Here is a 20,449-nt window from a genome sequence, read left to right on the forward strand (position 1 = left end):
AATACTTAGTACACATTTTATAGTTCACATATATAAAATGACACATGACAACAAATTCATACAATTCTTATGAGTCACCACCTATGTAGCATAGACACGAACACGGAGATATTCTAAAATGTAAGACAGATAACACATATCTATATATTATATAATTATGAATTATATAAATTGATAATAAAAATTTCTTAGCACAAGTTTGTTTCATTTTTTTAGCAGAAAGATGTTCTTTATGCATGGTTCAAAAAGATTAGTTCTTTATTTTTATAATCATAATAAATTTTTATACAAAAGTTTGATTTTTTAGAAAATTAATGTATTTTTTTTTTTTAAAATTGTGTTAGAACCTAGCTAGAATTGTTAGAAATCCAACAATTTTTTTTTAATTGGACACTTCACCGATACGTGTTCTTCAAGTGTCAGTATTCGATATGCACAAAATCAATTAAGCATACAACTTAATATTCATTTCACATTTAAAATAAACATTCATATACAATTTCAATTCATGGAGGAGATAACAAGAAAAAAAAATATTTCTTTTTTAATTTGAACGAGAATATTTTAGCTTGGGTAAAAATGAGCTTGCTTGAGTGAAAATTTGGTGTTGTTTTCGCTTAATCGAAAATAGGACTGAAAGCAAGGTTATGTTAGAGATATCAGAAAATCAACCTCAATAGCAAAATTAAATATATGTTTAATATGTGTATTAATTTTAATATATATATATATATATATATTTATATAATGTATTTATTTTTATGTAACATTATTGAAATTTGAAATGTTATTTGAGAGATTTAAATTTAAGATAAAGGGATAAATAAAATTATAAAGAGCGTAAAAAGAATCAATTTTTGGCTGCAAAATATAAACAAATAAATACCTTGATTAAATTTTATAATGAGAAGTAAAATATGTACAACAAAATAAAAGGAATCCTTTATATACAAGTGAAGAAGATACATATAAATTAGAATAAACACATGGTCATTAACATTTGTGTGTCCAATTTTTATTATATATGTTATCTTATTTAAAATTTAATATTTATATTGGTTTTAGTTTTGTATATTTATTTAAATAATATATATGTACTTTATTTTTTGTACTTGAGGTGTGATTATAGATTTATGTGAAGGATAAAAAATAAAAGAAATATAATACCTTGATGAATAGAAGAATATAAATTAGTAGTGTATTTAGTCATTTATTTTTACTATTTTTTTCTTTATTATTGCATACTTTGAAGAATAGTTATGAACTTCAAAATGGTGTATATCAAAATGCAATTAATATATATATATATATATGTAATTATTAATAATGAAATTTGATTTCTTAAGTGTTTTTTTCATGTATTTGTTTTATCTATTTTATCTTTTCCACTCTTATTTTAGGTAATTAACTTTTAGTTTTCGTTATTTATAGGAAACAACACAATGACTAGTTGTAATGAATAGTTAAAAATGTTTTTAATTGCTTTTTGTATATATTTATTTAATCTCTTTTACGCTTCTTACTCTTATCTTAGTTAATTTGTAGTAATGAAATATTAAAAAAAATTACTGTATAATTATAATAATTAATAATAAGTAGATTATTTTTATAATTATTTTCTGTACCTATTTTGCTACAATTTTATTCTTTATGTTTGGTAATTTGGTTTTACTATAATATTAATTACATTTATTTTATTATCATAAAGAAGTATAAATATAGATAAGTGTGGAGCCTCTTTCTACTATAATAATAACATTATTATTATTATTATAATATTTTAATTACAATATCTATAATCAGAATTCTCTTTTTTAATGTATACAATTTTTTCCAAATATAAGACACATAATTTTGTTCAGTTTTCGTTTTTCAATATTTCATACATGGAATAAATAGAGAAGTCAAATAAAATGTTTTTACTTTTTATAATTTTTTAATTATTGCATTTAATAATAATTTTTTTAATTTTCAAAATTACAGAAAACCGAAATGAATTTCCCCTCCTATTTTTTGTTAGTTGTAATAGAAATTATTTTCCACAAACACTTTCCACTGGTAATAATAGCTAACAACCAAAACGGTAAATGTATTCCTGTATATAAGGACTAAGGACTCTGATACCTTGAAATTGCATATGGTAAAAACGCATTATTTTAAATTAATAATTAAAAATTAGAATGAAAATAGTTAAAATATTAATTTATTTGTTTGTTAAGAATGTGTTTTTACTATATCCAGTGTCTAGTTGCTTATATAAAATACTTTAGATACAAGTTAATGTGACTACATCCATCACACTCCTCCAATCATCCAATTCAATCACTGTAATGGCGAAGGAAGAAGGTGAGTGAAGCCTTTTGCGATTTTTGTTTCTGTTATCCCATCATTTGTCTTTAACCAAACATCAGAGGATCAGGAATTTGTAATTATACTTTTATTTATTTTCAGTTTAATGCTTCCGATCTTTAGGTTTGGTTTTGTCTGTTTGATCTTGCTGCAGTGTTTGAGTTTCTCGGGAACGTTCCTCTGCTACAGAGGCTTCCTGGCTCGTCTGTAAGGAAGATATCTGAGCTTGTAATTCCCAAATATTATGGTAATAGAATTTTGGTTTTGAAGATTTTACCTCTTTTGTTGTTGAATTGTATTTTGTGTGGCGAATTAGGTGGGAAAATGTTAAAAAAAATGTTCGAATAACTGTAGTTTCATTATTATTGCTATTTGGCTTAATTTTGTTTTAGTCCGGAAATTTTTAATTATAAGTTTTGTCACCAAAATTGAATAATAAATTCATTTTAATCTCTCAGATATAAAATCTAGGGTTTTAATCCTGTATCTAGACTGCGTTAACGGAAATGGAAAATGGTAATGTATTTTTTAACATTTGACGGACTAAAATGATAATTTTAATTTTAATTTGGGAACCAAAAGTTAATGTCGAATTTCAGGAACTAAATAACATAGTTAAGTGTTATGATTATTTTTATTTTTATTATGCTTTGAGAATTAGAGTATTTTAGAAGATTTATAGTATGCAGAATTTCGACAATCGATTGGAAGTGTTTTTTTCATTTCTGGAAGGATGCCTGATGAACTGGTATAAGCAAGCATTAATGTTTTCAAGTCTTGAATGATGAATTATTATGTAGAGCCGAGAGAGTATGTTGTTCGTGAGGGAGAACGTGGGGATGGTTTTTACTTCATCTGGGAAGGAGAGGTATGCTCATTTTTCATGTTATATTTGAATTGAAAATTGTGTACAAAATGGTCATTGGATCAGTTGAAGTGATGTAGATTCAGATTTAAAAGAATTTGTTTATGCAACTTCAAAGTTTCAGTTTTGTGCTGAATATTCAGTTTCCTGGCTTGCAGGCTGAGGTTGTTGGCTCTGTTAATGCTGATGATGATAATCATCCAGAGTTTCTATTGAAAAGATATGACTACTTTGGTTTTGGTAATAAACTTCATTCTTATGTAGCTATTGCTGATAATAATGTAGCTATGCTTCAAGACTGCTGTTTATTGTTGCTAACACCCTCAAAGGTGTAGGCCTGTTAGGTCTAGGAGTTTTGGTCATCATGATTTGGTTATTGTTAATTATATCAGTTAGATTTTCAGGAAAATATCTTGTAATATTTTTATTGTATCTTTTTAAACAATTTAGAGCATCTTAGATGATCTATTAGGAATGGTTTCCTGATTTTGTTTCATTTCCTTATTTAATTAGGATTAGAGTTCAGTAATGGTACAGATAAGGTTTAGTGGTTCAAATTTTAACACATCTATATATGCAAGAATATTCTTAAAATCACCTTTCTATCAATGAAAGCCTCTTTTTCTCCTCTACTTGAACCATTTAATTTTAACTTGGTGTGTTATGACTCAGTGGTCAAGAGTTCTAACCTTGCCACTTCCATTCCTTGAAAAAGAAAGACTTTAAGGAGAAGGTAAGGTACCAGTGCATTGTTCATGTTTCAAGCTCAATGGGCTTTGGCTTGAGGGGCGTGTTACCAATATAAAACCATTTATGTGTGTTGACTTGACCACATAAGCCTTGGGAATATTTGGTTCCTGACAATAGTATCAAAGTGATGCCAAATTATACAACCTATCCTGTAATTATTCAATTGACGAATTCATCCCAGATTTGTATGTGGTCTATTTCTCGGTAAATCAACCCACAACTGTATCCCTGACTGAAATGGTTATCAAGTTTCAGTTTCACTGAAGTTGGGAAATCCTCCTCACTGGTTTTGTAAGCTTTGCCTTTTTGGCACACTAGAGTGCATGCTCTTTAAAGTCATTGTCTCTGCAGTTGTATTCTTTGGATGTCATTGGATAGATCCATCCCTGTTGCTCCCTTTCACCATATTCTTGTGGTTCTTTGGCTCCCTTGGACTAATGATTTTGTGTTTAGTAATTTGGTTTGATATCTTCTCCATCTCTCCATCTCTCCATCAGGTTTAGCGTGTTGATTTGACATGTCCTTTTATCCATCAGGTTTGATATGTATCTTGGCAATCTTTGTGGTGTTTATTTTCTCTGGGTTCTACCCTTTATCTCCTTTTCTGGATGTTTGTTCTTCCAACATCCTTATGTTGTTTGGTTACGTTTTTAAAGCTTGATCTTTGCTCTATTCCCTTTCTGATATTATTGTTGGTTTTCCAATTCTCACAGCATTGAAGAAAAGAGTTAAATTAAAAAAATTACATGTCTTGTAATTCTGACAAACCTTTCTACTGATTAGTATGTCTTCCTGTTGGCAACCATTTTGGCTTTCCACTAACAATCATACTAGTAGTGACTTTTTGTCATGTTGACACACCATAATACTTGATGAGCTTGGTTGGGAAAGAAGTTTTAGTTCTTGTATAATTGCTTACCAGGATTTTTTTTTATGTTTCTGCTGACAAAATCTCTTCTTTATTGGTCATGCAACACTCTGACCCACTGTTTTAGGTGATGATCTTTACAACCATCATGCTGAATTAGTTTTTCAGAACTGAAAGAACAAAAATTAGTTTTGAATTTTGTAATTACACAAATGAGGTTTGACTGCTCTAAAAAGCACACATCTAATTTGATATTTTTGTGAATAAGCTTTTTGTCTCGAGTTATCATGTTACATTGGGTAGTGAGGGATACTATTGCTATATACCTATAATTACAGGGTTATCAAATGAAGTTCACCGTGCTGATGTCATAGCTTTGACGAAGGTGCCTTTTGGTTTCTTTCCCTATTGTTTTCCAATGTCTACATGATATGTAAACAAACACTTTTTTTATTCTACAGCAATTGTTTATGTTGATGTGACAGCTATCATGCTTGGTACTGCCCCATGAGCATTCAGCATTGCTGCAGTCGAACTCTATCTGGAGTGCAGAAAAATCGGTTGATACATGCTCACTTGTGGAGCATATACTGCATTTGGAACCTATAGAGGTATCCATATATAGTATATAATGTAATAGACTGAGAAGGAAAAGGAAACTAGTTAGACATCATTGTCCTAGTTTATCTTTGATATCAAGTAGGCTATATTTTGTATGGTTCCTCCTTGTATCATTCTATTAGTATATAATGTAATAGACTGAGAAGGAAAAGGAAACTAGTTAGACATCATTGTCCTAGCTTATCTTTGATATCAAGTAGGCTATATTTTGTATGGTTCCTCCTTGTATCATTCTATTCTTTCTCTTTGGTAGGTAGATATCTTCCGAGGAATCACTCCTCCAGATGCTCCAAAATTTGGAAAAGTATTTGGTGGACAAATTGTTGGACAGGTATGAAAACACCCCTTAATGCCATAAACAGAATTCTACTTAGCATCACTTTATAGGAAATGATTGCTTACAAGGTAATATATAATTTACAGGCACTGGCTGCAGCATCAAAATCTGTTGATTGTCTTAAAGTTGTTCACAGCTTGCATGTCTATTTTCTTCTTGTGGGGGATTTTAACAGTAAGTGTGCTTAATCCGAACTTCATTGACAATACTCCCATGTAGCTCCATATTTTGTCTCTTTGTACCATTTTCGCTTACTTGAAAGATTCATTTTCTTTTCTTGGTCCTCCTGCTACATTGTTTTGTAGAAGAACCTTTTCTTCTATTGTTTTTTTGTGATTAACATTTGCAAATCGCAGCAATTTTTTTAAAAGATGGCAGTTTAATGACTTTCTTGTTGAAAAAACATCCTCCTGGCTTTTTCATGTTTTCATCATTTCTTTTTTTAATGTTGTGCATGTTTATATTTGTTGGATAGCTTGTACTGCATATTTGTGCTTAAATGTAAGTAATTTGAACTACTTTATGGGTTGTTAGTTAAACTCAATACTGTCAAGTAACTTCAATGTTTTGTTCTCGACAATTGCAGGCTCTGAATAGTTCTTGAGTTAGTTTTATCTTAACTTTCTATAGTCCTCTAACAAAGTTTCTATTGTCTAAGGCGACAAATCATATTTAAGTAAATCATGTAATGAATGTTGTACTAAAGAGGTAAAAGAGAAAAAAGTGGCAGTACCAAAAATGAAATGTTAAGATGGATGTGTGGCTAAACAAGAAAATACATGATATGAATAATTATATATGGAAAGGAAAATATTAGTGTGACACTATTAGGACTTAAGCAGAAGACAAGCTCAACCCAAAAGACTAATCCATTAGGTAGGAGAGTCTCAAGGCTTGAGTATCATATCAAGTAGTTATCCTACTCAATGTGGGACTTCTAACATTACCACCTATTTAAGGACCGATGTTTACGATGGCTTCACCCTGTTGATATTGAACCAGTAGTAGCACTTTTCTCCTTGAGAGGCTTGCATCATCTTTTCGCAGCCCAACTCTATAAAAAGGCCAATTGCCGGGTCTTAAGAATAAGAAGAGAGTCCAACTTAAAAGATTAGTCCATTACGTAGAAAAGCCTTACGGCTTAAGTACCAAGTATCTCATCCTACTCACTATTATCATTTTATCATTATTTGAAGTCTTGAACTTGGTGTTTTGTTATCATTTTACTGTTATTTGAAGGTTTGAACTTGCTATTGTTATTAGTTTTGTGTCTGTTTTTAATTATTTATTTAATGAAAATTTATTTTGGCTCTATATGTATATATTGTATTTTTATTTCTTCCGGCATGCATTCTGCAACAAACCGCAATACCATTATATATCAAGTTTGGTGTCTTTTTGTCTTCCAGTACCCATTATATATCAAGTTAGCCGTGTCCGTGATGGGAAGAGTTTTGCTACTAGGAAAGTGGATGCAATTCAAAAGGGAAACGTCATATTCACAATGCTGGCTTCATTTCATGTATTTCTCAATTCCACATTCTTCTTGACATGGAATATGATAAAATTTCTGTTTATTTAGCTCTGAATCTGGTTAAGTTATGCTTTCTCTTTTTGCATATTTGGTTATCATTCTTAATTGAATATATAGTCTATAATAGGGAATTTTTTTAAGGTTAATCCCATGCGGTTTTCTTTAGTTTAACATTTCCTACTTGTACATAGGGATGACAAAAAAATCTATTTTCGTGGATATCCGTGAATAGTATTGTAAATAGACATCTTTAATGGATACCTAGAGATAATGGATATGAATATTATAGTTATCCACTTGTTGATGGAACTAATATGGTTATTATGGAATCCAACCCACATATATCCACTACCTGTTAATTATTATTAATGAATTTTAATTTGAATATTTTTAGAAAAAAAATATAGCAATCAAAATAAATTATTGGTGAAAGAATCGTTTTGAATTTAATTTTATATATTTATATTTTTTATACCTATGAAATTGAAATTATTTTTAAAAAGATTAATTTTTTAATCTTTCTAGATATTTAAATTTGTTTTTTAGAAAGACCAAATTTATTACACTAATATTTTATTATACAATTTTATTTTAATTATACTTTAAAATTAATTTTTTATTTGAGTTTATGTTAAAGAATTAATTTTTGAATATTTTTATTTAAAATTAAAATGTTAAAATTAAAATATTCATGAATACCAGTGGGTATAAAAGAAATCCATAGATATTTTTTGCAGATATCCAATAGGTAGCGAGGTTTTTTAGACTAGATGAATGGTCATTTGGAGAACATGGGGCAGTGCAACTATATAACATGGCATTCTTGGCATTGATACAATAAAACATGTTTAAAGAATTAACAAAACCCCGATGCAAAAGTGGAATACCATCAATAACTTTGCTATGAAAAGCATTTATATTTATTTGGGTATGGTCATATAAGCTTTAGTGCTGTTAGGAGGAGTAGGTACGTTGATGCAGCATTAACAATTAGTACATGAGATGCTATCTAGCATTGGAAATATAATTGGAAGAGTATGAATCTGAGTTTCCCCTTTTCTAGTATTATTTTTTAATGATTACAAAATATAACATATAATGTAGCTTTCTTTAAGCCGTTTTCATTTTGATTGACATATGATCTTTTAGCACATATGCTCTTGCTCTTGTCAAGATATTATTCTCTAAATTCAGGAGCACATTTAACTTTGTTATTATTCTAAATCTACAGAAGGAAGAATTGGGGTTTCAGCACCAGGAAGTGTCTATCCCATCAGTCCCTGCTCCAAATAAGGCAAGTGACTAGCTTATATTCATAAAAACAGTTATGGATATATTAGACTGTTATATTTCTTTCTTTGTTATAGCTTTTGTCGTTGGAAGAGCTTCGGGAGCTACGTCTTACCGACCCTCGCCTTCCAAGGTAATAATATCTAGCACATCATGCTTGATGCTACAGTTTTGTTTTTTTTTTACTTTTTCTTTGGTTCAACTCCTAAGAATACTGAAGATTTTCTTTGCCATAACGCAAAAAATTGTTGCCTCAGAACTTACCGGAACAAGGTGGCTACAGTTGAATTCATTCCGTGGCCAATAGAGATACGGTTCTGTGAACCTAGAGCTTCAACAAATCAGACCAAATCTCCCCCTAGGTTAGCTAGATTCTCTGCCAATTTGTGCTTGCTTTTTTACTGGTCTTTTATGCTATGTTTGTGTCAGAGATTTGGGGAGAGAAGGGAAAGGATTGGTGTACCATTCCAGATACATCATTATTGAATCCTTTGCCTTATTTTCTCTGTAAATCATTTTTAAAGACTTAATGCTAGGGAATTTTAATGCTGCATATTATATATCTTATTACAAATTTGACTGCAGTTTGAGATACTGGTTCCGAGCAAGGGGAAAACTTTCAGATGATCAGGCCTTGCACAGGTACATAATTTCTATTACCTTTGGATATGTTCAGTTCTGAGTAGCTTTGTGAAATTGTCCTATGCATGAGCTAGGAGGGCTTTAATTGATGTGCTAAGGCTTGCATTTCTAGGAGAGCCTATTACTATAAATAGTTTCAAGTTCTGTTATAATTTGTGTTGCCTTGGGAAAAGGAAAACTTGTGTAGTAAGAAAGACCAAGCTTGGAGAGTTTGAGACACAATGCATAGGGCCATTTTACTTTACCGAAATTAAACTCTTACTACGTAGAAGAATGAGAGAGGCAAGGATTAAATTAATGACCTATTGTGTGTCTTTCTTTTATTGATTGATATGATCATATTTGGCTTTAATACCATATCAAGACCAACTAGTCCAAAAGCTTATTAACGCTTTTATAGTAAAAGCTCTTCAGTGCTTTTATATATAATAGTAAGTGAATCGGGTTTGTGTTGCAGGTGTGTGGTAGCATACACTTCAGATCTAATCTTTCTTCAAGTGAGTTTGAATCCCAACCGTAGGAAGGGCATGAAGGCACGCGCTGTAAGTCTGGACCACTCGTAAGTATCTGAGTCATGTAATGTGTAATTTGTACTTCCGTCCCACAACGACTATAGTTTTAGTCATCTGAAACTTTTCCAATTGACTTAATTTCTCTCCTTCCAATGATGCATTAGTTTTTCTCATCCTAATTTGTCTTCAAATTAATTACACTCTCGGTCTCGATCAAAAGTATGCTTTACTAAAAGAATGACGCTTTTTAAGTCAAAGTTGTTTGAAGAAGTGGTATATTTATTGTTGTTTGTGTGAAATGACCTTAAACCATAGTCACTGTAAAACAGATAGCGTATATTAACATTATTTTTGGTGTAAAAGGAAGTATATTAACATAACACTGAGACAAACTAAAAGTTTTCAACTAACAAGTTGTTCCTAGCATCAAAATAACATTAAAAAAAAAACTACAAGTTTTCGAGCTATGATTATGAATTTTCTTTCTTTTTTGTTTGATGTTTTGTTGGTTTTATTTCAGCATGTGGTTTCACAGACCTTTAAGAGCCGATGACTGGGTGCTATTTGTGGTGAGTACCGTAAAGTGTTTCATTATTTTAGGAAAGTTAAAACAACAAAATTCTTGGTAAAGTTATTTTTAGGAACAAAAAATCATTCAAACAGCTAATAAGTCAATAAATTGGTTACTCGTTAACCACTCTTTGAATATCATTAACTATTTAATTAGACAGTGTTTTATAAATTAAAAATACTTTTCCTCAAAAAATATTTCTTTTTAATTTGTTTTTTTTTTCATTCTGTGAAGTTGTTAATACTTGTTTTACAGATCTCCAGTCCTACTTCCTGTAATGCCCGTGGCTATGTTACTGGCGAAATGTTCAATCAAAAGGGAGAGGTAAGGGATTATCTCTTCACATCACTTTATCACACACTCTTGATTATCCATATTTGGTTGTATGATCAAGATTTTTTTATTTTACTCTCTCGATGAATATGCCCAAGGGGGATAGAAGACATATTTAGTGATAGTTTGAAGAATAAATAAATTTTGAGGATATAACCATGGTTTTGGTTAGATAAACTTTTTCAACACAATAAGAGAAAAGAAATATGAAAGGGTGCTTGTTTCATGTTATCTTCTTTTATTTCCAGAAAAAAATGGGGATGAGAATAAATATTTTTTTGTTCTTTGGGAAACTAAGAAAATATAATTTCACCAAACATTTTAATACTCTAACATTTTAAGCGGTTAATATCCAGAGGAGGTGGATATTTCCTTTCCATTAGTTATTATCTATATCTAAAATAACTACTCATCCTCACTGCCCTCTACTTTTCTGGTACTTTTAATTTTTAACGTAGTAAGTTTAATATTTACTTTGTCTAAAATTACTAGATAAATTTTTTGGGTATAATACTCCTAGGAATATAATTCTTGGGAATGCAAAGTTATACCGTGAAACAAACTTCCTCCAACAAAATTAATTAAAACCAAACATATTGAAAAATCGGGCAAAAGCATCATGACTATAGTTAGCCATAAGATAAGAGGAAAAGTCCAAATAGGGCGAATATTTTTCGATATTTCTGTATGTTAAAATAAATGTATTTCAAATTTTAAACACACTCTCATTTAACTTTTTTGAAACTGGGGTTGTTACATTACTTTTACATAGGAAGTTCGATATATTTAACTTGTACGGAACATATTTGGGTCTACAGAATTGTTCATGACCTTTCAATATTCTTTCTTGTTAAATGAGAATTCACAGTAAAACTTATTAAGTTCTTATTAGTTTATTCAGTAAGCTTAACCATTAAGTCTTTTATGAGTTTTTATATGGTAAAATAAGTCGAATATGCGATTAATACATGAACTATCTCTTTTCAGCAGTAGTTTTTCCTCTTTTCCCTGGTTCATTTTGTCTTAAGGTTTTTTTCTGTTTGGGAACTTGCAGCTTCTTGTATCAGTGGTTCAAGAAGGTCTAATGAGGGAAGTGATTTCTCCAAATTCAGCCACCAAATCTAAACTGTAAATAGCCAAGAAGGCAAAGGACTTGTGATTTTCTTTTTAGTTATGTGTTGTTTTAATGCATGGTCATCACAAATTATTTGGTTTTCGTTCTGTGGTGAATTCTAGAGTGAACCATCTAATTGGTGGTGCACCTATACAGCACCATCACATAAAGTTATATATATATATATATATATATATATATATATATATATATTTCATCAATGGTTGAAATCTGTGATGTGACTGAAAACTGGTTGATGTCTTAGGATTGGAGGTGTTCTATACTTAGTAATTAGTATCTTACGATTCACTATATGTATCGTACGAAACGATATAGTTTTATTCTCCCACGATACGAATCGTGTAAACAATCTTTTTCGTCCCTGAATCAAAGTTGTATCGTGCGATTTGTACGAAGAATCGCTGAATCGCGAAATGAAACGATTCTGTATTGTGCGAATCAGTGTGGATTTTAAAAGATGAGTAAATAAAAGAAGATAGACATAATTTGTTTAATAACATGTATGCACCACATTATTTTTTTAGAGGTTGTTTTGGTAAAATTGTGTGATATATATATATATATATATATATATAAAATTTATTGTATCTTGCATGTATACACATCTTATATATTTAAGTATATATTAAATATTTATGAATCTTAAAATTCACGATACAAAACGATTTACTATTCATAATATCAACTCTTCGATACAGTACTTGTATCTCGATTCTACTATCATGATATGCAAAAGCATCATTTGGGATTGGGTTATGTGTTTTATTTTATTTTTTATTGTTATTATTATGAGTGAAGGGGTTTAGGGATGATGTTTACATGAGTTCATAACTAAAACGGATGAGACCAAGGCAAATCTTCTTCGCCTAACACTGTTATTGAACTCTCCAATCAGAAGAATGGTTCAGCTATTATACCATGTATAAAACGATACAATAATTTAACAAAACCAAGGAGGACTATAAACTAAAAAAAAACTTTGGGGACTAAATAATTGAATTAATGAATTGTCAGCATACCAGAATTATCTTTTAATCCATCTTCTAAGTCTATCCTAATGGTTGCTTCATGCACTCTCTGTTGAAGAAGTTTAAAATGTCCATACATATTCAAATTGCGAAATTGAGAACATGTTCTACATTATATAATTTGAAAAATATTTTAAAATATTCTGAATTTATAAATTATATAATCTAGATCATATAGTTTAAAAATATATTTTATATATAATTTAAAATGTAATTTAGATTAGATAATCTGAAAAATATTATAGATTGTAAATGTAATGTATAAATATTCTAAATTGTGTAATTTAAAACAATTTAAGAACATTTCAAATTGTACAATCTTGGTATAATCTAAAATATATTTTTGGATTTGGAAATATATTTTAAATGATATAATTTATAGTATTTTTTTAATTGTATAAAAATTTAAATTATATAATCCACAATATATTACATTCCAAAACAATTGTCTTTTTAGAAACATACTTAGATAATTAGTATGACAAGAAGAAAAAATAATACACTGAATATTCACAATTTAAAATATATATGGCCTATCATAATCAATTCTGGCTAATTATACCAATATAAACATCTATGATAGAACTAAAAATAATATTTATGTAGGTTATACCTTTGAGCATTCTAATAATAATTGTTTCATTTTCCTCTTCTTCCTTGTTGTCATATAAAAAATCATATCTTTTGAATTTAGTTTATTAAAAAATACTCTACTAATTTAAGAAGTTCAATACTACCGTCATTGGATTCATTTCTACTAATATTCCACAACCTTTTCTCTTCTATTTTTTATATTATACACTTATATTTTTCTAAACAAAAGTTGAAAGTTGGAATGAATATGAAACAACTATTAGTCTTTTTTTATCTATTTTGATTCTCTTAAAGAATGAATGAAGAAGCATGTTTGATTCCTCTCACAGAACAAGAAAAAAAATATGATTGGGCACTTGTACCTAAGTATTGAAGGACACTAGTTTCTAACAAATGTTTTTTAGGGTCATATTTGGTCTTCCAGGAAAATAAGAAGATGATAGAGGCAAAGGACTTATATGGTAGTCATGGATCCCTCAAGAGGAAGTAAGTAATATGAATGTTAATTTAAGTATGCATTACATTAACAACTCATTTATAATTACAATAATAAGATTTTTCTTTGATTTTTTTTTTCTAATTTGGTGTTATTGAATACAAAATGCAATTTAGATTTTATAGTAATATAAACACACGAATGTTATTTATTTATTTATTTATTTTATTTTGTATAGCTGATAAAAGAAACAATATAAACGGAAACCAAATAAAAAAATATTATCTAGATTCACTAATTTCATATAATAGTGGATAATTTTCTAAAATTATGCCCTAACTTTTAACTCTATATCCCTAAAAGATAGATGAATAACTGACCACTTTATTTGAACTTAATTAAATTTAAAACAGAAACTGAAATTTTAAGTACTAAATTCTCTTCCTTTAACTATATACAAGTGCATTTAATTTAATTCTAATGTTTCAATTATGCCCAACATATTGCATCTACCTAATAAATATATCGAGCATGATTACAATGTCCAAATATATTCTTTTATCTACCATTCAATAAATTTTAAATATAAAATAACGATAGTTAATGACAAAATGTTTAATTAAAAATTATATTACATGAGTTATCATTATCAAATTCATGTATTTTACCAAAGAACATCATCAAAAGTATCTATATCTTTCTTAGCTTGATTCTATCCACAATATAGAAAAGTTAGCCAAAAGAAAAAAAGTAAGTTTATAAATATTACTTCATGATAAGTTGTTTCTAAAGTTCACTCTCTTCCTAATTCAATATATTAGTTTAATATTGAAATAAGCCAACAACGTCTGGGTGGTGTAGTTGGTTATCACGCTAGTCTCACTAGTCTTCAGACAATATCCAATTTCATTACTTTTAATTGTTTTATGTTCTTGGTTGATGCATAAATTTTTCTTCATAAAGTTCTTTCAATTTTTTTGTTGACTTTTAGCAAGTGAAACTGAAAAGGTGTTCATTCAACAATTAATTTTTCTTATGTTTGGTCTTGACACTTCCTATGAGTTTAGGATTATCAGCATCATATCTCACTCCTCAACTTTACATCCTTTCTGCCAATCTAGAAAACAGTGGTGAATGCTTATAATTTATTGAAGAATATGATGCAATATACTTTCTTCTTCCTTGATCAGTGAAGATTTATGAGTGTCTGAAAACCTGGAGCCAATCAACTACTTCATTATAATACAAAACTGTTAGCTAAGACATCAATGAAGTAACTAGTAATGTGCTTCTTTTAATAGACAATAAGATATAGTGGTAGCTTCAGAAATGCCCAACAAGGAATTGATATTGTTGATATATACAAATCAGATATATAGTTCTTAATGTTATGTTCTAAGAGTTAAGCAGTGTCATCTAACTGCTTGTTAAGGAGAGTAGTAAGAGGAGATATTTAACTAATTTGTGACAGAAATTGTCATTTTGAAATGGATATTCTGAGATGGATACTCCAATGAAGAGCCTAAAGCCAGAAAAACAAGTGATATATTTGCAGTTCAAGGTCTGAGATAAAAGTGTTGTAGTTGAAGCATATTTTAAATTGAGTAACTAGACTCATGGGTACCATGAACTCCGTTCACTCAATGTCATTTTACACTGTTATATATCAGCAAAGAAAATTTCAATGAACATCATTTCTTCTATTTTAGGGTCTAAAAAAATTGAGTTTTGAAGAGGAAATTACTAAATGTTTTGTGATGGTCCTTCTTAACTGCAAAGGGTGCTTAAAGTGCTGGTGTTTTAGCACCTTAAAAGAGTATTCTAGGGGTCATCTTTATGAAGCTCGGATACGGCTAAAAATGTGTTGTCGGTGTGTCCGATACACCGCGGACACAGACACAGACACGCGGCGGAAGCGTGCCCGACACGGTGTCGGGCACTTTTTATTGGGCCGGAAACGGTTTTTCTCCTTGAACACGTCAGAAAAGCTCGAAAAAAAAACGCGGTTCAGTGTTTTAAAGAACTCTTCTTTTCCACACTACATCTCAGATAAAATATGATAAAATCTCAAACAAAATATTAAAATCTCCAAAAAAAGTAAAAGTTAAACATTATGTTTTTCTTGATTTTTTTTCATATAACAAAATATATTACTACATTTTAATTTATATATAGCCGTGTCCCGTGTCCTATAATTTTCAGTTTAGCCGTATCTCCGTGTCCGTATCGTATCCGTGTCTGGGCTTCTTATCCTTACACTCATTTCAAGAGTTGAGAAATGAGTTTGGGTTGGTAATTGTTAATCCTTAAAGAGTGTTACAGAAGGAATAAATACAGATCAGGAACGAAAGACAAAACTCCAAATTTATGCTAATTTATTGTGATTAAACAATTTGTTATTGTGTGCAGGCATTACAGAATGCAAATGCCTAGCAGAAAGATTCCTCACCTTTTTTATCTTCAAGAACAAAACCAACATTCTCACTTCAATTCAACAACTAAGGACATATCCATATTCAATTGGATCATATTTTAAATCGAAATTCATATTTTTTATAAAAATAATTTGGATAAATCCAAATCCAAATATTTAAATTGAATCTTAAATTCAAATCCATAATTTAAAAAAAAAAATAGTATAGTCAAAATTTATGCTGGAGGTGGTAGAGAGAGAACTTGTGCTAGTACTCTTAGTTGGTTTAAATGCTTATGACAATAATCCAAGTGAGGAGTCCCTCTATAATATCTAGAAAGTTAATTTTACAATTGGAAATTTAGATTTTTTAATTTTTAAAATTTGTATAAACGAAATAAAAATTTGATCTAAAAAAATTATAAAAATGGATCAAAATATAAAGATTATATTTAAATAAATGAATTTTTAATTCATCAAAACCGTGTGAAATTGGAGCACTTTGATCCAATTAGATTTTTGAAAAATCTAATAGTCTAATAGTAACGTACTAACAAAGTAAATATAATATTGTAATATCTTTTTATTTTAATATCTCTTGTGGGATAGATACTCATGATTTTCAACATGTGGATAAAAACAATTGAAAAACAATACACTATAAGAAAATCATGAAATAAAAATTAATTTTAAAGATAAAAATAATTATTTATTATAATAACTAATTAAATAATAAAAACTAAAATATTGGTTTCTAAATTAATTTTTATTATTTTTAAATAGTTTCTAAATTAGTATCTAATTAGCTACCAAAGTTTTAACTACCAATTATTTAAATTATAAATTTGGTAGAAAAACATTGGTAGCTAATTGGATACCAATTTAAAAACAGTTAACAATAATATAAACTAATATAGAAATCAAAAGTTTTTTTAGTTTTTAAAATGGTCTATAATTTAGTCATTATAGTAACTAATTATTTTTGTCTCTAAAATTGATTTCTATTTCATGATTTTCTTATAGTGATAGTTAGAAGGACTCTGTGAATAAGAGTGAATAATTGATTTTAAACAAATTCATATTTTAAATCAATATTTAGGAGAGTAGAAGTAAGATGAATGATAAATTTATTATCCTATAAGAACATAAAGGTCTCAGTTAAAACTTCAAAAAATTTGAGTAATCATTTCAGTTAAACCACTTCACTGGATATTGAGAATAAGATAGGATATTCTAATTTTACTGAAGATTTGGACACAATACATTTTTTACCACCTTCAATTATCCCTGTGTGCATAAGATGAAACTTTTTGGTGGTCAAGAAAAAATACCTTGACCTGAACTGAACTTTTCTTATGATAGGTAATGGGTTGTAGTTAAATGTTTGGTAATAACTACAAAGATAATGTCTGGTATGAAAGTAGACAAGTACATAAGTCTACCAATTAATTTCTATATACAAAAGGATCCTCAATAGGATTATCATCATTGAAGTTAAGTGTTCCATGAATAAGTAATTGGTTTGTTACCAAAGAGACTAGTGACAACAACCAAAGATGAAATATATTTTCTCTTAAAAAAATACTTTTGTTGGATTTGGAAATTTCCAAGTCTAAGAATTATTGAAGAGAACCAAGGATCTTTGGTTTGAACAAAGAAGACAATGTTAATGATATAGAGTAATTATTTTTAGACTGTAAAATCATGTTGCAGTAATATTGATGAGAACTTGTAGAGCCATTGTGTAGAGACTTGTCTAAATAAATATATAAACTTATTTGTTGTTGTTTTGTAACTTTGAAGAATATCATATATACTTCCTCAAATAACTCATCATTTTAAAATACATTATCGATATCTAGTTGTTGTAGGTTCCATTTTTTTGCAATAAGTTTGGTCACAAATGAGAAAGTATCTTAAAAATCAATTTCAATTTGTTGTGTTCATTTGACTATCAATCAAACTTTGTACTTATCGACTAAACCATCAACACTATATTTCAAATTGAAAACTCATCTATACTTTATGTTGTGTTTGCCTACATGTAAAGGAACTAAAAACCAAGTGTTATTATCTCTCAAAGCATTAATATCTTGAGTCATAACATATCTCCATTTAGGATAAGGAACTACTTAGATGACAAAATTGAGGCTCATAAATAGTAGAATTTTGGTTTATAAAGGTTTTATATTTTGGATTGAATTTGTCCAAAAAAATAAATTTTTTGAATGGGATAAGGGTGTGAGGTGTTAAAGCGCAAAGTCACAAATAAAAGAGTTTATTAGACATTCTAAATAATCTTTAAACAAAGGATTCAAGTTCATTACCTGGAACATTGATGTTTCATATACACTGAGGCTCATTAGATTAATGAACTAGAAGTATCTAAGGCAAATCATCACTAATGGACAAAGGAATCACCTTATCATCAACAAAGGAGAAAAAATCTCTAGAAAAAATCACTTTCTTGAAAAAAAAATATTTCATGAAAGAACACATCCATTGAAATAAATAAAAAAAATTGTTTAGTTTCTGGATTGTATAATTTGTATCCCTCGTAGCCTCTAGGATAACCAACAAAAATTGATGAAATGACTTGAGAAGTAAATTTGTTTATAGAGAAAAACAAAGTTAATGCATAAGTCATATATCTAATAATGATTGATAATTAGGTTTCGATTGGTATAGAACATAAGAGAGGTGATTTCTGTTATAATATTAGAGAAAAAATTTATTGATTAGAAGAAAAATAGTGGAAACACACAACTCCAAAATTGGATTGATAGAAAAATCCAAATTAAATTCAGACTGAATGAATGTTAATTTCTCTTAACTACTAAGTTTTATTGAGGTCTCTAGATGAAAAAAAAAAAGTTGATGTACATTATCTAATATTAATAGAAAATCACTAAAGACAAGCTCTTTTCATTTATCAAACCTGAGACACTTACTATTGAACCGAAACAGAGTTTTAACCATCTAAAAAGATTGTTTTATAATATTAACAGTTTCATACTTGCAAAAATAGACTACAATTGTTAATTTTTTAAAAAAAAAATTATCATCGTAAGTAAAATAATAGTAAATGGAATACTTTTTAGTGAATTGAAGGCTATATTTTAAATTTAATAAGAGAACAAAAATTCTTTGGAAATAGAAAAATCATGTGAAATATGAAAAAGAAATTCATTACTCAAAAAGTGGAAAGATTTTATGAAAGACATATACAAATGTAGAATGTTAAACAAAAATATTATTACAAACATTAGTAATTTGAAAAGGAAAAAAAATAGGATTTGTATTAATAGTAAAGGAAATAAAATAACTATTATTTGTAATATCTATTTATATTATTTACTACAATATTAATAGACTGGATAATACAATAATTTCATCATATATTTATAAGATTGAAAACATTAAAAAAATTAGCTATACAAACATTAATACCAAAATCAATAATTCAACTCCTTTTAATAAATAAATGATAGAAATAGAAAAAAAAAAAAAAAGCTAACCATTGCAAAAACTAATATCTAAAATAGAGATATCATACTATAGTAATGGACCATAAGACATTCAATATTTCATTTATGATATTTATGAAAGTAAAAACCGAAAAAAAAGAGTAAAAATATAATTGTTATATACAACAGTGTTAACATATTGAACAAATTTGAACAGTAAAAGATTAAAATAACTTATTATTTGTATATAATATCTAGTTATATTTAATTTCTAATAACTAATAAGGAAGATTTTTTTTTATTACAAGTCAAAACCTTAAGATAACTCTGTAACAAAGTTATCTAGTCATGTGTAGGATTTAAAGACTTAATAAATTATTAAATTAAGGAAGCTATGTGTAGCACGCCGCCATCAAAAGTCATGTGTTTGGTTGGCTTAGACCATTCACAAGACAAAAGTTAAGATTTGTTGCAAAGTCAAATAATGAAGCCACCGACAACTACGAAAATTTGATGCAATAGTGTCCGTTAATGTTTGGATAAGATTGAAAACAGTTATGACTTAATACTTCTTAACCGGTCAGATTAACCTTTTAGCACACGTGTCTGAATAGATTATTCAAACATTTATACTCATAATTATCTGAGTGAAAGCATCCAAAACTATGAAAATTTGATGCAATAGGATCAGCTAACGTGTCTGG

General features: G+C 28.6%; 1 protein-coding gene across 1 annotated transcript; it reads left to right on the plus strand.

Annotated features, from left to right (window-relative positions):
- Positions 1-2,140: 2,140 nt before the first annotated feature.
- LOC137825616 (acyl-CoA thioesterase II) lies at positions 2,141-12,330 on the plus strand. The gene is made up of 17 exons (XM_068631328.2): positions 2,141-2,346; positions 2,504-2,596; positions 3,150-3,217; positions 3,373-3,454; positions 5,171-5,217; positions 5,318-5,443; positions 5,707-5,784; positions 5,877-5,964; positions 7,200-7,312; positions 8,556-8,618; positions 8,692-8,747; positions 8,872-8,976; positions 9,200-9,256; positions 9,714-9,815; positions 10,289-10,337; positions 10,595-10,663; positions 11,727-12,330. Exons 1-17 carry the CDS (start codon positions 2,331-2,333, stop codon positions 11,802-11,804), a joined length of 1,290 nt encoding a protein of 429 aa, XP_068487429.1. The 5' UTR covers positions 2,141-2,330; the 3' UTR covers positions 11,805-12,330.
- Positions 12,331-20,449: the final 8,119 nt, after the last annotated feature.

The sequence above is a fragment of the Phaseolus vulgaris genome, chromosome 8, assembly GCF_051622355.1.
Source record: "Phaseolus vulgaris cultivar YP4 chromosome 8, ASM5162235v1, whole genome shotgun sequence".
Taxonomy (NCBI): Eukaryota; Viridiplantae; Streptophyta; class Magnoliopsida; order Fabales; family Fabaceae; genus Phaseolus; species Phaseolus vulgaris.

Coding starts and splice junctions, on each gene's coding strand:
- LOC137825616 (XM_068631328.2), top strand. Junction 3,455..5,170: donor ATATGACTACTTTGGTTTTG/GTAATAAACTTC, acceptor CTATAATTACAG/GGTTATCAAATGAAGTTCAC. Junction 5,785..5,876: donor GTGGACAAATTGTTGGACAG/GTATGAAAACAC, acceptor TATAATTTACAG/GCACTGGCTGCAGCATCAAA.